The sequence below is a fragment of the Cyprinodon tularosa genome, unplaced genomic scaffold, assembly GCF_016077235.1.
Source record: "Cyprinodon tularosa strain WSP-4 unplaced genomic scaffold, ASM1607723v1 ctg1032, whole genome shotgun sequence".
In the NCBI taxonomy this organism is placed as follows: Eukaryota; Metazoa; Chordata; class Actinopteri; order Cyprinodontiformes; family Cyprinodontidae; genus Cyprinodon; species Cyprinodon tularosa.
The window spans coordinates 43,643-60,466 of record NW_024037819.1 but is presented as its reverse complement, the minus strand read 5'-3'; the positions used below and the strand labels follow the sequence as shown (position 1 = coordinate 60,466).

The 16,824-nt window shown below is 49.4% G+C and overlaps 1 protein-coding gene across 1 annotated transcript in view; it reads right to left on the bottom strand.

The window, feature by feature from the left end:
* The window catches only part of lamb2 (laminin, beta 2 (laminin S)), a 52,899-nt gene extending 37,203 nt beyond the window's left edge, over window positions 1–15,696 (bottom strand). The window contains exons 1-6 of the mRNA XM_038281322.1: window positions 15,661–15,696; window positions 15,284–15,382; window positions 13,464–13,665; window positions 9,889–10,375; window positions 8,306–8,501; window positions 8,090–8,225 (exon numbers count right to left, since the gene is read on the bottom strand). Of these exons, the coding sequence (XP_038137250.1) occupies window positions 8,090–8,225; window positions 8,306–8,501; window positions 9,889–10,375; window positions 13,464–13,665; window positions 15,284–15,382; window positions 15,661–15,696 (1,156 nt within the window). The remainder of the gene's footprint in view (window positions 1–8,089; window positions 8,226–8,305; window positions 8,502–9,888; window positions 10,376–13,463; window positions 13,666–15,283; window positions 15,383–15,660) is intronic.
* Window positions 15,697–16,824: the final 1,128 nt, after the last annotated feature.

Sequence of the window (16,824 nt, the reverse complement as noted above, 5' to 3'; positions counted from 1 at the left end):
TGGTGCCTGCAGTTTGGATTAAGAATGAGAAAAATGCCTTCTAGCCGCCCAAACAGTAGCGAAAAACTGAAAAGTGGCGACTGGGCCAGATGCTGAGGTTAAACGGGATTTCCAGTGACAGCGCAGCGTCAGTATGTGGGGGTCTGAGCTAGCCTGGGTGCCATTCCGAACTTAGTCCCGCCCACAAGGTTTGAGGTCAGGAAGTTCGGTCTGGCTCTGCTCCATAGTAGCGCGAGTATTAAAGCCCACTGTCAGGCGATCCAATCAAATTGTCAGGGCGGGCTTTATACGATGATGGACAGATGATCAACAGTAATGTAATCAACCACGTGACCAAAGCGCGCTTGGGTGACAACAACAATGGCTGCCGCTGGAGAGTTGAGGTGAGTAGATTCTGCTATTAGGTCTGTTCTAGAAGATATCGACAGCAAATTAATTTTAAAAGAGGAACAGAGAAACGCGATCAAGGCTCATCTTCTTATTCTAGGCGTGAAACTGCACGCTTTGATTTTTGTTGACAACAACTATGCGTGGCTTAACATACGTCACGCACTCCGTTGCTCTTATTGGTTGTAGGTCTATCCAATTGAGTGCAGAGGCATTTTTTTCCTGGTTCGTTGGAAACACGCCCCATAATCACAGCTCTATGGAGCAGCATCAGACTCATTCTGACTAGAATTGAGTCGGACTACGTCAGGCTAGGTCTGAGCGGCTCCCACAGAGAAATAATCTTTGAAGGCAGGATGGTAATCTGGATGAACTGACTGCACAGACCATGTTTTCAGGAGGACTTTCTCACTTCAACATAGATTCTAACTACTTTCTACCCGCTGATCACAGCTAATATAGCAAAGCTGCTCTCTGGCATCGAACACAGGAGCAGCAGAAGCATCTGGACTCACTTAACTGGGCGGCTGACCTTAATGTGAACAAATGAAGCAGCAGACGATTCTTTGCTGCTTGCAGCAGTTGTGGTCTAAACGTAGCATTATTAGTTCAAAGAAGCCAAGCAGCTCTTGTTTTTCATCCGCTATTGTTCAAGGCAGAGAAAGGATAGGGTAGCTCCGCCCACCACGCATCAGACCCACCTTTCCACTGCGCAGCCAGAGCAGCAAAGATACTTCAGCCGTGCATCAGAACTAAACTGGTACAAGCATCAAAAGTGAAGCAGCACGCACGTTTTAGCTTCCTCTGCGTTTCGTCTGAATGTAGCATTAGCTCTTCAAACATCTCGCAATTTTGTGGGAGACCTAGATCGTCGTCCAACAGCCATTTTCAGTGTAATTTATTTTTAGTTTGTATATCACAATTTAGGCAAAATATAAATAAAAAAAATCCAGAGGACATGACCTTGGCGTCCTCAATGTTAGTTACGGCCCTGGATGTAAGTGAACAGACCACAGTTAGGGTTTATCGTTGGGATAAGCTTCTGTCCTCCTTCCCTCCCTGTGATGAGACGCCCCAGCTGCTCCTGCTCTGTCATTAGGCTGATGTGAAGCTGCAGGCTGGAGGCTTTAAACCACATTTCCTACAGCTGCTGGTTGCTTTTCAAAAGAAGAAAGTTCTAATCTATTCTCAGAACCGAACACTTTTTATTTAACATTTCCCAGAATGACGGTAGACCGGCTGATATCACTTCCTGTAGTTTACAGTGTCGTTCAGTCAGACCAGCATACCTATAGTCCATAAGCAAGACGTCCCATTTCTGTTTATCCCTTTAGTTTTGTAGGCAGAATAGACTTTAAACTAACTATCCCTTTATTCATGTAGAAAAAAAACTACGGTCAGATCGCCATACGCTTCAAAAACACCAAAAAGTAATTAGATAAAAAATTTTCCGTACATGACTAAATGGATAAACGCCCATTGAGGTAGTTTAGAGTTTATGTTTCGTACAAAAGTAAACGGATAAATGGGTATTGATTATGGGTATGCTGGTCTGACTGTGGGTATGCTGGTCTGATGGGGTATGCTGGTCTGACGGGGTATGCCGGTCTGACGGGGTATGCTGGTCTGACTGTGGGTATGCTGGTCTGACTGGGAGTATGTTGGTCTGACGGGGTATGCTGGTCTGACGGGGTATGCCGGTCTGATGGGGTATGCTGGTCTGATGGGGTATGTTGGTCTGACGGGGTATGCTGGTCTGACGGGGTATGCTGGTCTGACTGTGGGTATGCTGGTCTGACGGGGTATGCTGGTCTGACTGGGGGTATGTTGGTCTGATGGGGTATGCCGGTCTGATGGGGTATGCCGGTCTGATGGGGTATGCTGGTCTGATGGGGTATGCCGGTCTGATGGGGTATGCTGGTCTGATGGGGTATGTTGGTCTGACGGGGTATGCTGGTCTGACGGGGTATGCTGGTCTGATGGGGTATGCTGGTCTGATGGGGTATGTTGGTCTGACGGGGTATGCTGGTCTGACGGGGTATGCTGGTCTGACTGTGGGTATGCTGGTCTGACTGGGGGTATGTTGGTCTGACGGGGTATGCTGGTCTGACGGGGTATGCTGGTCTGATGGGGTATGCTGGTCTGATGGGGTATGCCGGTCTGATGGGGTATGCTGGTCTGATGGGGTATGCCGGTCTGATGGGGTATGCTGGTCTGATGGGGTATGTTGGTCTGACTGTGGGTATGCTGGTCTGACTGGGGGTATGTTGGTCTGACGGGGTATGCTGGTCTGACGGGGTATGCCGGTCTGATGGGGTATGCTGGTCTGACTGTGGGTATGCTGGTCTGATGGGGTATGCTGGTCTGACTGTGGGTATGCTGGTCTGACTGTGGGTATGCTGGTCTGATGGGGTATGCTGGTCTGACTGTGGGTATGCTGGTCTGACTGTGGGTATGCTGGTCTGACTGTGGGTATGCTGGTCTGATGGGGTATGCTGGTCTGACTGTGGGTATGCTGGTCTGACTGTGGGTATGCTGGTCTGACGGGGTATGCCGGTCTGACTGTGGGTATGCTGGTCTGACTGTGGGTATGCTGGTCTGACTGTGGGTATGCCGGTCTGACTGTGGGTATGCTGGTCTGATGGGGTATGCTGGTCTGACTGGGGGTATGCTGGTCTGACGGGGTATGCCGGTCTGACTGTGAGTATGCTGGTCTGACTGTGGGTATGCTGGTCTGACTGTGGGTATGCTGGTCTGACGGGGTATGCCGGTCTGACTGTGGGTATGCCGGTCTGACTGTGGGTATGCTGGTCTGACTGTGGGTATGCCGGTCTGACTGTGGGTATGCTGGTCTGATGGGGTATGCTGGTCTGACTGGGGGTATGCTGGTCTGACTGGGGGTATGCTGGTCTGACGGGGTATGCCGGTCTGACTGTGAGTATGCTGGTCTGATGGGGTATGCTGGTCTGACTGGGGGTATGCTGGTCTGACTGGGGGTATGCTGGTCTGACTGGGGGTATGTTGGTCTGACGGGGTATGCTGGTCTGACTGTGGGTATGCTGGTCTGATGGGGTATGCTGGTCTGACTGTGGGTATGCTGGTCTGATGGGGTATGCTGGTCTGACTGTGGGTATGCTGGTCTGACTGTGGGTATGCTGGTCTGATGGGGTATGCTGGTCTGACTGTGGGTATGCTGGTCTGATGGGGTATGCTGGTCTGACTGTGGGTATGCTGGTCTGACTGTGGGTATGCTGGTCTGTTGGGGTATGCTGGTCTGACTGTGGGTATGCTGGTCTGACTGTGGGTATGCTGGTCTGACGGGTATGCTGGTCTGATGGGGTATGCTGGTCTGATGGCGTATGCTGGTCTGATGGGGTATGCCGGTCTGATGGGGTATGCTGGTCTGATGGGGTATGCTGGTCTGATGGGGTATGCTGGTCTGATGGGGTATGCTGGTCTGATGGGGTATGCTGGTCTGATGGGGTATGCCGGTCTGATGGGGTATGCCGGTCTGATGGGGTATGCTGGTCTGCAACCCAGTCTCATGGGAAAATGTACCCCCACTACGTTGGTCCACACTGCAAAACGTAGTGGAGGTACATTAATGGCCATTTTTTTGTGGTACTGTTACGTTTCTTCTGCCTATACGCTTTCTATTGTTTTATGTCCTAGTCACGTGACTTTCAAGATTCCAGCTGGGAGAAGAAAAAAAATAAATATATGGCCGACATTCGCTCATTTTTTGTGGAAAGATTAATGACTTGAGTTTGTTTTTGCATTAAAATGAGTTTTGATTACATTTCTAGTGAGAAATGTATAGTTTGTTGCCAGAATATTTACTCAGGGAATGTACATATTCACTTGCTTGTTCGTTTCTTGCAAAGATTTTTCAAGATAATGTGAAACTGTAACATTTTGGTATAAACATGGCTGAGTTTTCTCTAACTTTTAGTGGGAAAATCAATAATTTCAATCAGTTTCTGCATTTAAATGGGTTTTGATCACATTTATAGCGAGAAGTGTAGGGTTTATTTACATAATATTTACTTAGTGAACATACATAATCACCCGCTTGCTAGTTTTTGCTACGTTTTTCGGATCTCGTCAGGATTATGTAAAATTGCAACGTTTAGGCTGCTACCCATCGCCTAGCATTTAGCTGCCGCCCCGATTCAACATTGAATTCTTTGTGATTTAACTCCATCTGACGGATCAAACCCTCGCCACTGCGGCGTTGCGTCTGAGGTGGATTTTCAGATCAATGCATTACGTCCTGGCATACGGGAGAAACTAATTAAACTAGTTTAAAAAAAGGATCATGGGTTAAGATCGGATGTGTTTTATTTGGAAATCTACCGGATCCTTTGTGCAATTAACTTCCTGTTTGGTGCGATCTCATTGATGGATTTTGACCAGATTTTGACCAAAGAGGAACTAAAAAAAAAACAAAAAAACAATTTGAATACACAACCAGCATATCTGGAATCAGTGACAGAGAGCGACTGGGACCAGAAGTTTATTCATTTCTCCCCACTGATTTCCATTCAAAATGTTTTCGATCCCACCGGGCTCTAGGGAAGGGGCGGGCATACCGCCACCTACTGTTCATGAGTGTGTAGCAACATTGTTTTACATCTATTAAATTCTATTTTTTAATTTTGTATTCTGAAGATAAATAAATAATGCTTTCCTTAATCTATAAATATCTTTTATATTTCCTTTATTTCCCAATAATCCTTTAAGACTCCATTCTTGGCCTGTCCTCTTTTCAATTTCTTCCTTTCAGGTTCATATGTCATATGTTTTGCAGTTCATCAATACATCTGCATTTTCTATCTCTCCACACCCTTCACATTTATCATTATTTTTCCTCCCTATTAAGTATAAATTGTCATTTAAATAAGTATGACCTACTCTTAATCTGATCATTATTATTTCTTCCCTTCGGTTTCTCTCATTAATATTTCTATTTAATACTGACTTTTGTACTTTATATAACCTTCTTCCTTTTTATCTTCATTCCACCTTTTTTTTGCCATTTTTCATTTTCTTTCCTCTTAATAAATGATTTTCCTTTCCCTAAAGGAATTGTAATTGTTATTGCCTCCTCTAATTGCTAATTTGTCTACTACTACTACATTTTCCCACTTTGACCTTTTAAGGTTAGCATATTGACCAAAAGCTGACACCAAAAATAAAGCAATCGATTATTTACAACAATATGCTACATTTAATGAAGACTAATACAGATTTTACTCTCTTATAAGAATTAGTTTCAGGTTTTATAGGGGAGAGTTTGTATCGGCAGTCATCTGGGAATCTTTTATGTATTTACTGGTAAAGAACAACCTCTCAACCCATTTAATGTAAATGTTGCGTCGAACCAGAAAGTTATTTGATGAGCATAGATGCATAAATATATGCATAGCTTTAACAAGGGCCTCATGAAGGTCTGTTCTGTTATTCTCTTTTGGAGAATATAGACATTGTGGGCATTCATTTCCCTGATAAGCTGGTGAAGATTCTTAGCCATCCAGGTCATAATCATTCCAAAAAAAAAAAACAAAAAAACTTTGGACTTTGTTTTTCAAGTTTGAAGACTTCCCATTCAGGACGTTTTTCAATTCAAAATTACAGTAGCCCAACAAATCCTTGTTTTGGCTAAGAAAATATGCAAATTGAACCTGATGCCTGATCCCAATAGCTTGATTCTGAACCGAATTTGATCCCTATTACTTTTTGGCCACATGCACATTATTGTGCTGCCTGGTCAACCCTAAGAAAATGTTCTGGAACTGCCACTGAACTGACACCCAATGCATGGAGGGTAACCCAAAAAGGGCCATTGTTAGAGAAACTGGGTGCCTACAAAGTGCTGTTTTCAAGCTAATTAATGGAAAGTTAGCTGGAATGAAAAGTAGACAAATAACAATTACAATTCCTTTAGGGAAAGGGGAAGGAAAATCATTTATTAAGAGGAAAGAAATTGAAAAATGGCAAAAAAAAAGGTGGAATGAAGATAAAAAGGAAGAAGGTTATATAAAGTACAAAAGTCAGTATTAAATAGAAATATTAATGAGAGAAACCGAAGGGAAGAAATAATAATGATCAGATTAAGAGTAGGTCATACTTATTTAAATGACAATTTATACTTAATAGGGAGGAAAAATAATGATAAATGTGAAGGATGTGGAGAGATAGAAAATGTAGATGTATTGATGAACTGCAAAACATATGAACCTGAAAGGAAGAAATTGAAAAGAGGACAGGCCAAGAATGGAGTCTTAAAGAATTATTGGGAAATAAAGGAAATATAAAAGATATTTATAGATTAAGGAAAGCATTATTTATTTATCTTCAGAATACAAAATAAAAAAATAGAATTTAATAGATGTAAAACAATGTTGCTACACACTCATGAACAGTAGGTGGCGGTATGCCCGCCCCTTCCCTAGAGCCCGGTGGGATCGAAAACATTTTGAATGGAAATCAGTGGGGAGAAATTAATAAACTTTTGGTCCCAGTCGCTCTCTGTCACTGATTCCAGATATGCTGGTTGTGTATTTAAATTGTTTTGTTTTTTTTAGTTCCTCTTTGGTCAAAATCTAGTCAAAACCCATCAATGAGATCGCACCAAACAGGAAGTGAAATGCACAAAGGATCCGGTAGATTTCCAAATAAAACACATCCGATCTTAACCCATGATCCGTTTTTTAACTAGTTTAATTAGTTTCTCCCGTATGCCACGACGTAATGCATTGATCTGAAAATCAACCTCAGACGCAACGCCGCAGTGGCGAGGGTTTGATCCGTCAGATGGAGTTAAATCACAAAGAATTCAATGTTGAATCGGGGGTGGCAGCTAAATGCTAGGCGATGGGTAGCAGCCAAAACGTTGCAATTTCACATAATCCTGACGAGATCCGAAAAACGTAGCAAAAACTAGCAAGCGGGTGATTATGTATGTTCACTAAGTAAATATTATGTAAATAAACCCTACACTTCTCGCTATAAATGTAATCAAAACCCATTTAAATGCAGAAACTGATTGAAATTATTGATTTTCCCACTAAAAGTTAGAGAAATCTCAGCCATGTTTATACCAAAATGTTACAGTTTCACATTATCTTGAAAAATCTTTGCAAGAAACGAACAAGCAAGTGAATATGTACATTCCCTGAGTAAATATTCTGGCAACAAACTATACATTTCTCACTAGAAATATAATCAAAACTCATTTTAATGCAAAAACAAACTCAAGTCATTAATCTTTCCACAAAAAATGAGCGAATGTCGGCCATATATTTATTTTTTTTCTTCTCCCAGCTGGAATCTTGAAAGTCACGTGACTAGGACATAAAACAATAGAAAGCGTATAGGCAGAAGAAACGTAACAGTACCACAAAAAAATGGCCATTAATGTACCTCCACTACGTTTTGCAGTGTGGACCAACGTAGTGGGGGTACATTTTCCCATGAGACTGGGTTGTGGTCTGACTGTGGGTATGCTGGTCTGACGGGTATGCTGATCTGACTGTGGGTATGCCGGTCTGATGGGGTATGCTGGTCTGATGGGGTATGCTGGTCTGATGGGGTATGCTGGTCTGACTGTGGGTATGCTGGTCTGACGGGGTATGCTGGTCTGACGGGGTATGCTGGTCTGACAGAACACCGTCAGGTAAAGGAGAAGTTAAGCACTGACCGTTCTCAGACTGCCACCAGGACTCTTTGCGGTGTGGCTTGAATGTAGTGATGACGTTTTCTATCCGGTGATTAATGGTGTTGTAGACGGGGTCATATGGCCGTCTGGAGTCACACTCAAAACATTTCTTCTCATCCTGTGGCAGGACAGAATCACATCAAATGACGTGGCACGAAGAGAACCAGTTCAGCCAAACAAAGATGTAGGAAACCTCACCTGCAGGTGACTGACTATGCAGTACGGCTCCTTCCTTCTCATGCCACATGTAGACGAGGCCTTCAGGTTTTTTTCCCTTCCCACCAACAAGTCTCCGGTGGCTGGATAACAGCTGCCGTAGGCACAGCCATGGGCTTGGTCCGGTTCCTGGCCCACTGCCGCAGCCAGGCCTGCAGGGACAAAGCAGGAGACGGATTACAGAGAGCAGGAGGAAACAGCAGAGGCATCGCTGACTAACGGAGCAGCTGTCCATTCATTCATTCAGCTGCTTAATAAAGTAAACCTAATTAGTGCTCTTCACTGCTGGGAAAGTTCTTATCTCTTCCTCAGGATAAGATAAGAAACCTCAGGATAAGAAGAGCAGCTGCAGGAGATCCAGTGGATGAGTTGACCTCATTCTGCCTGCATAAACTGACCAACACTACCTGTTCACGGCCCAGAATCACAAAGTAATAAAATCTACAAATAATCATCAAAGATTCTAAAATTAGTAGAGATCAGGGTTTAGGCAGAGGGGAAGGACAGTATAGCATGGCCTTCATGCATCCTTCATTCACTGATATTTTTACAAATGAGATGAAAACAGAGGCCGGCCGTTTCTGCTATGGGTCGCAGTGCCAGTGTGGATGGGAGTCCTGCAGGAGCCATGGTGTGACTGCATGGTCTGGCTATGTGTGGGAGTTAAAATAAACCTTCATGACAACCAGCAGCAGCCGCCACACATTCCACTGGATATATGACTGAATGCACCCTCTGGGTGGGGGGAGGGGGGCATGTTCCTGCTGTCAGTCTACAGCTTTTCCACAGCAGGTGTTCCTCTTCTTCGTTCAGACAGAGAACAACATGCAGGCTGACGCTACGCTCATCGCAGCAACATATCTGAACTCAACGATTAGAGAAAACGGATTTCAAAACCATCGTCTTTATATACAGAATCAGAACCTGATCATTGGCCAAACTGATTCATTCAAGAAGGATCCAGACTTCACTGCTCTGAATACAGCAAAAAGATCGAAAAAGCCCCAAGAAACACATTTTGCTAGCGATATGAGGAAAATCTCGGGGAGGGAAAAAAAGAACGGGGGGCCGAGGTTCTGGGGCAGTTGTTTATTTTGGGTTTAAAAAAAACCAAAGGGTTTTTTGCTGGGGTTTTTCTTTTCCAGAAAAATGGGGGTTTGGACGTGGAACCCATAAAATTTTTGTCCGTATAAAGTTGACGGGGTACAAATTTTAAAAAAAAAATTCTGTTCAAAAATGGGGGTTTTACGGGGGACTTGAGGTTCTGTTTCTTCCAAAAATTTTTTACGGGGAAAAACGGGGCCGGGTTTTTTGTTGGGTCCAGGGGGTGGTGGGGCCTGGGGCCGGGTCTGAGGTCGGGTAGGGGGGGAGTTTTAAACCTTTGAAAACAAAGGGGGGTTCCCCGGGTTTTCAAAGGTTGGGGTGGGGGGAGGGGGCAGCCCCTGTGGTTCTTTTTCCCAAAAAGGGTTTTTTTTGGAAAGGAAAAACCCTGGGGTGACGGAAAAAAAGCCCCTTTGGAAAAAAGGTTTCCCTGTCCAGCAAAAAGTTTTAAAAAAAAAGGAAACCCTTTGGGTAAAAAACGGAAGTTTTCTAGTTTGGTCCAAATTTTGGAGGACTGGGTGACGGAGTCGAGTTCTGGTCCAGAATGGGGTGTGGACTGGGTGACGGGGGCTGATTCGGGTCCAGTATGGTGGGGGGTGGACTGGTAGGGAGGTCGGGGGTTCGGGTCCGGGATGGGGTTTGGGGACTGGGTGAGGGAGGCCCTAGGTTCTGGTCCGGGAGGGTGGGGGGGACTGGGTGACGGAGGCCCTAGGTTCTGGTCCAGATGGTGGTGCGGAACTGGGTGACGGGGGGTCTGAGTTCTGGCCGGGAGGGTAGGGTGGACTGGTGACGGAAGGTCTGAGGTTCTGGCCAGTATGTGGTGTGGGACTTGGGTGACGGAGGGTCGAGGTTCTGGTCCAGTATGGTGGTGTGTAAACTGGGTGAACGGGGGTCTGGGGTTTTCCCTGGCCCCAGATGGTGGGGGAGGATTTGGTACGGGGTTTCGAGGTTCTGTCCAGAATGGGTGGGGGGAACTGGGTGACGGAGGTCTGAGGTTCTGGTCCAGGATGGTGGTGGTGGACTGGGTGACGGAGGTCTGAGGTTCTGGTCCAGGATGGTGGTGGTGGACTGGGTGACGGAGGTCTGAGGTTCTGGTCCAGGATGGTGGTGGTGGACTGGGTGACGGAGGTCTGAGGTTCTGGTCCAGGATGGTGGTGGTGGACTGGGTGACGGAGGTCTGAGGTTCTGGTCCAGGATGGTGGTGGTGGACTGGGTGACGGAGGTCTGAGGTTCTGGTCCAGGATGGTGGTGGTGGACTGGGTGACGGAGGTCTGAGGTTCTGGTCCAGGATGGTGGTGGTGGACTGGGTGACGGAGGTCTGAGGTTCTGGTCCAGGATGGTGGTGGTGGACTGGGTGACGGAGGTCTGAGGTTCTGGTCCAGGATGGTGGTGGTGGACTGGGTGACGGAGGTCTGAGGTTCTGGTCCAGGATGGTGGTGGTGGACTGGGTGACGGAGGTCTGAGGTTCTGGTCCAGGATGGTGGTGGTGGACTGGGTGACGGAGGTCTGAGGTTCTGGTCCAGGATGGTGGTGGTGGACTGGGTGACGGAGGTCTGAGGTTCTGGTCCAGGATGGTGGTGGTGGACTGGGTGACGGAGGTCTGAGGTTCTGGTCCAGGATGGTGGTGGTGGACTGGGTGACGGAGGTCTGAGGTTCTGGTCCAGGATGGTGGTGGTGGACTGGGTGACGGAGGTCTGAGGTTCTGGTCCAGGATGGTGGTGGTGGACTGGGTGACGGAGGTCTGAGGTTCTGGTCCAGGATGGTGGTGGTGGACTGGGTGACGGAGGTCTGAGGTTCTGGTCCAGGATGGTGGTGGTGGACTGGGTGACGGAGGTCTGAGGTTCTGGTCCAGGATGGTGGTGGTGGACTGGGTGACGGAGGTCTGAGGTTCTGGTCCAGGATGGTGGTGGTGGACTGGGTGACGGAGGTCTGAGGTTCTGGTCCAGGATGGTGGTGGTGGACTGGGTGACGGAGGTCTGAGGTTCTGGTCCAGGATGGTGGTGGTGGACTGGGTGACGGAGGTCTGAGGTTCTGGTCCAGTATGGTGGTGGTGGACTGGGTGACGGAGGTCTGAGGTTCTGGTCCAGTATGGTGGTGGTGGACTGGGTGACGGAGGTCTGAGGTTCTGGTCCAGGATGGTGGTGGTGGACTGGGTGACGGAGGTCTGAGGTTCTGGTCCAGTATGGTGGTGGTGGACTGGGTGACGGAGGTCTGAGGTTCTGGTCCAGTATGGTGGTGGTGGACTGGGTGACGGAGGTCTGAGGTTCTGGTCCAGTATGGTGGTGGTGGACTGGGTGACGGAGGTCTGAGGTTCTGGTCCAGTATGGTGGTGGTGGACTGGGTGACGGAGGTCTGAGGTTCTGGTCCAGGATGGTGGTGGTGGACTGGGTGACGGAGGTCTGAGGTTCTGGTCCAGTATGGTGGTGGTGGACTGGGTGACGGAGGTCTGAGGTTCTGGTCCAGTATGGTGGTGGTGGACTGGGTGACGGAGGTCTGAGGTTCTGGTCCAGGATGGTGGTGGTGGACTGGGTGACGGAGGTCTGAGGTTCTGGTCCAGTATGGTGGTGGTGGACTGGGTGACTGGAGGTCTGAGGTTCTGGTCCAGTATGGTGGTGGTGGACTGGGTGACGGAGGTCTGAGGTTCTGGTCCAGTATGGTGGTGGTGGACTGGGTGACGGAGGTCTGAGGTTCTGGTCCAGTATGGTGGTGGTGGACTGGGTGACGGAGGTCTGAGGTTCTGGTCCAGTATGGTGGTGGGGGACTGGGTGATGGAGGTCTGAGGTTCTGGTCCAGTATGGTGGTGGTGGACAGGGTGACTGAGGTCTGAGGTTCTGGTCCAGTATGGTGGTGGTGGACTGGGTGACGGAGGTCTGAGGTTCTGGTCCAGGATGGTGGTGGTGGACTGGGTGACGGAGGTCTGAGGTTCTGGTCCAGTATGGTGGTGGTGGACTGGGTGACGGAGGTCTGAGGTTCTGGTCCAGGATGGTGGTGGTGGACTGGGTGACGGAGGTCTGAGGTTCTGGTCCAGTATGGTGGTGGTGGACTGGGTGACGGAGGTCTGAGGTTCTGGTCCAGTATGGTGGTGGTGGACTGGGTGACGGAGGTCTGAGGTTCTGGTCCAGTATGGTGGTGGTGGACTGGGTGACGGAGGTCTGAGGTTCTGGTCCAGGATGGTGGTGGTGGACTGGGTGACGGAGGTCTGAGGTTCTGGTCCAGTATGGTGGTGGTGGACTGGGTGACGGAGGTCTGAGGTTCTGGTCCAGTATGGTGGTGGTGGACTGGGTGACGGAGGTCTGAGGTTCTGGTCCAGTATGGTGGTGGTGGACTGGGTGACGGAGGTCTGAGGTTCTGGTCCAGGATGGTGGTGGTGGACTGGGTGACGGAGGTCTGAGGTTCTGGTCCAGGATGGTGGTGGTGGACTGGGTGACGGAGGTCTGAGGTTCTGGTCCAGGATGGTGGTGGTGGACTGGGTGACGGAGGTCTGAGGTTCTGGTCCAGGATGGTGGTGGTGGACTGGGTGACGGAGGTCTGAGGTTCTGGTCCAGGATGGTGGTGGTGGACTGGGTGACGGAGGTCTGAGGTTCTGGTCCAGTATGGTGGTGGTGGACTGGGTGACGGAGGTCTGAGGTTCTGGTCCAGGATGGTGGTGGTGGACTGGATGACAGAGGTCTGAGGTGCTGGTCCAGGATGGTGGTGGTGGACTGGGTGACGGAGGTCTGAGGTTCTGGTCCAGGATGGTGGTGGTGGACTGGGTGACGGAGGTCTGAGGTTCTGGTCCAGTATGGTGGTGGTGGACTGGATGACAGAGGTCTGAGGTTCTGGTCCAGGATGGTGGTGGTGGACTGGGTGACGGAGGTCTGAGGTTCTGGTCCAGGATGGTGGTGGTGGACTGGATGACAGAGGTCTGAGGTTCTGGTCCAGGATGGTGGTGGTGGACTGGGTGACGGAGGTCTGAGGTTCTGGTCCAGTATGGTGGTGGTGGACTGGGTGACGGAGGTCTGAGGTTCTGGTCCAGGATGGTGGTGGTGGACTGGGTGACGGAGGTCTGAGGTGCTGGTCCAGTATGGTGGTGGTGGACTGGGTGACGGAGGTCTGAGGTGCTGGTCCAGTATGGTGGTGGTGGACTGGGTGACGGAGGTCTGAGGTTCTGGTCCAGGATGGTGGTGGTGGACTGGGTGACGGAGGTCTGAGGTGCTGGTCCAGTATGGTGGTGGTGGACTGGGTGATGGAGGTCTGAGGTTCTAGTCCAGGATGGTGGTGGTGGACTGGGTGACGGAGGTCTGAGGTTCTGGTCCAGTATGGTGGTGGTGGACTGGGTGACGGAGGTCTGAGGTTCTGGTCCAGGATGGTGGTGGTGGACTGGGTGACGGAGGTCTGAGGTTCTGGTCCAGGATGGTGGTGGTGGACTGGGTGACGGAGGTCTGAGGTTCTGGTCCAGTATGGTGGTGGTGGACTGGGTGACGGAGGTCTGAGGTTCTGGTCCAGTATGGTGGTGGTGGACTGGGTGACGGAGGTCTGAGGTTCTGGTCCAGGATGGTGGTGGTGGACTGGGTGACGGAGGTCTGAGGTTCTGGTCCAGGATGGTGGTGGTGGACTGGGTGACGGAGGTCTGAGGTTCTGGTCCAGGATGGTGGTGGTGGACTGGATGACGGAGGTCTGAGGTTCTGGTCCAGTATGGTGGTGGTGGACTGGGTGACGGAGGTCTGAGGTTCTGGTCCAGGATGGTGGTGGTGGACTGGGTGACGGAGGTCTGAGGTTCTGGTCCAGTATGGTGGTGGTGGACTGGGTGACGGAGGTCTGAGGTTCTGGTCCAGGATGGTGGTGGTGGACTGGGTGACGGAGGTCTGAGGTTCTGGTCCAGGATGGTGGTGGTGGACTGGGTGACGGAGGTCTGAGGTTCTGGTCCAGTATGGTGGTGGTGGACTGGGTGACGGAGGTCTGAGGTTTTGGTCCAGTATGGTGGTGGTGGACTGGGTGACGGAGGTCTGAGGTTCTGGTCCAGGATGGTGGTGGTGGACTGGGTGACGGAGGTCTGAGGTTCTGGTCCAGGATGGTGGTGGTGGACTGGATGACGGAGGTCTGAGGTTCTGGTCCAGGATGGTGGTGGTGGACTGGGTGACGGAGGTCTGAGGTTCTGGTCCAGTATGGTGGTGGTGGGCAGTGGGCACCATGTTGGTGAGCCCCCCTTAAACAGGGCTAACCTGATTAGCTCAGGCTAACACAGCTGCTGAAGTTTGTAGAAGTAAAACAACATTTAGATTTGTCAGCAGCAAACAAACCCATCTGGAGAGAGAGAGGTGAGACGTCACATCCAGGTGAGACATTCCTGAGAGACGGAGCGGAGGGACAACATTTGGCAGAAGGAGCCTCACAGGAAGCAAAGCTTTCAGTCTGACGACAAGACAAAGAAAAACGACAGGAGGAGGTTTGGAGGATCACCTGACCTGGAGCCAGAAATCGTTCAAAGATCCGATTCAGGGCGGGAACTAACCATTATACAGCAAACCAATTAATCTGTCAATTATTTCACCAAAAGTTCCTGAAAGAAGACTTTTTATAAAATGAAACCAGTTGAAAGTTAAACTTTTCCACATAAGGAATTCTGGATAGAGCAGATTGACAGATGAAATAGTTTGCTTTATCTGAAATGAAAAATGTTTCAGCAGTTTTTCATAATTCTTCTATAGTGGGTGGATCTGTCAGCTTTAGCGTGTTTTAGAGTCTCTATACTGCAGTTAACGATTAATCCATTTCTAAACTAAACGACCATTATGTTTAACTAACCGATTAATCTGATCAATAGTTTCAGCTCTATGATTGAACAGCAAGCAGAGAAACTGTCGGCTCCTCCAGGCTCACTGGTTCTTCTCTCTGGCCTCTCTGCTCTGCCTGTTTCTCTCTTCCTCTAATAAGCTCTGGATCTCCCAGGCTCTTTACCTTCCTCACCTCCAGCAGCCCCTAAAAACAGAAAGTGAAGTTTTCCACTGTGATGTGGGGATCAGGCTTCAGCAGGAAACGTAGCAATGATCCAATGGGAACATTTATTGAGCGTTTATATGATTCAATGTCTGACTTTAATGAATATTTTCATTTTGAGTAGCTTTAACTGAATCAGCTCAGATGGGGAGTTTTCTACCAGCTCTCTGATTTCCTTTAACCGCCTCACAGTCCATTTTAATTAAACTTTAAGGAACTGCATTAAAAAAAATAAAAAACTGTAACTTCCTGAAGCCGACCCGTTCCAGACGCTCCGAACAGCGAGAATCAACCATGTTTATTGTTTTCTATCATACAGGCGAAGCACAACTCTTCCTCTGTGGTTGTTTCATGCAGAGGTGAGAGCTGCTCCATCCTCCATCACAGAAACGCGCACCACCATCCAGTACTGGGAGCTGAAACGCTCACCACCATCCAGTACTGGGAGCTGAAACGCTCACCACCATCCAGTACTGGGAGCTGAAACGCTCACCACCATCCAGTCCTGGGAGCTGAAACGCTCACCACCATCCAGTACTGGGAGCTGAAACGCTCACCACCATCCAGTACTGGGAGCTGAAACGCTCACCACCATCCAGTACTGGGAGCTGAAACGCTCACCACCATCCAGTACTGGGAGCTGAAACGCTCACCACCATCCAGTACTGGGAGCTGAAACGCTCACCACCATCCAGTACTGGGAGCTGAAACGCTCACCACCATCCAGTCCTGGGAGCTGAAACGCTCACCACCATCCAGTACTGGGAGCTGAAACGCTCACCACCATCCAGTACTGGGAGCTGAAACGCTCACCACCATCCAGTCCTGGGAGCTGAAACGCTCACCACCATCCAGTACTGGGAGCTGAAACGCTCACCACCATCCAGTACTGGGAGCTGAAACGCTCACCACCATCCAGTCCTGGGAGCTGAAACGCTCACCACCATCCAGTACTGGGAGCTGAAACGCTCACCACCATCCAGTACTGGGAGCTGAAACGCTCACCACCATCCAGTCCTGGGAGCTGAAACGCTCACCACCATCCAGTACTGGGAGCTGAAACGCTCACCACCATCCAGTACTGGGAGCTGAAACGCTCACCACCATCCAGTCCTGGGAGCTGAAACGCTCACCACCATCCAGTACTGGGAGCTGAAACGCTCACCACCATCCAGTACTGGGAGCTGAAACGCTCACCACCATCCAGTACTGGGAGCTGAAACGCTCACCACCATCCAGTACTGGGAGCTGAAACGCTCACCACCATCCAGTACTGGGAGCTGAAACGCTCACCACCATCCAGTACTGGGAGCTGAAACGCTCACCACCATCCAGTACTGGGAGCTGAAACGCTCACCACCATCCAGTACTGGGAGCTGAAACGCTCACCACCATCCAGTCCTGGGAGCTGAAACGCTCACCAC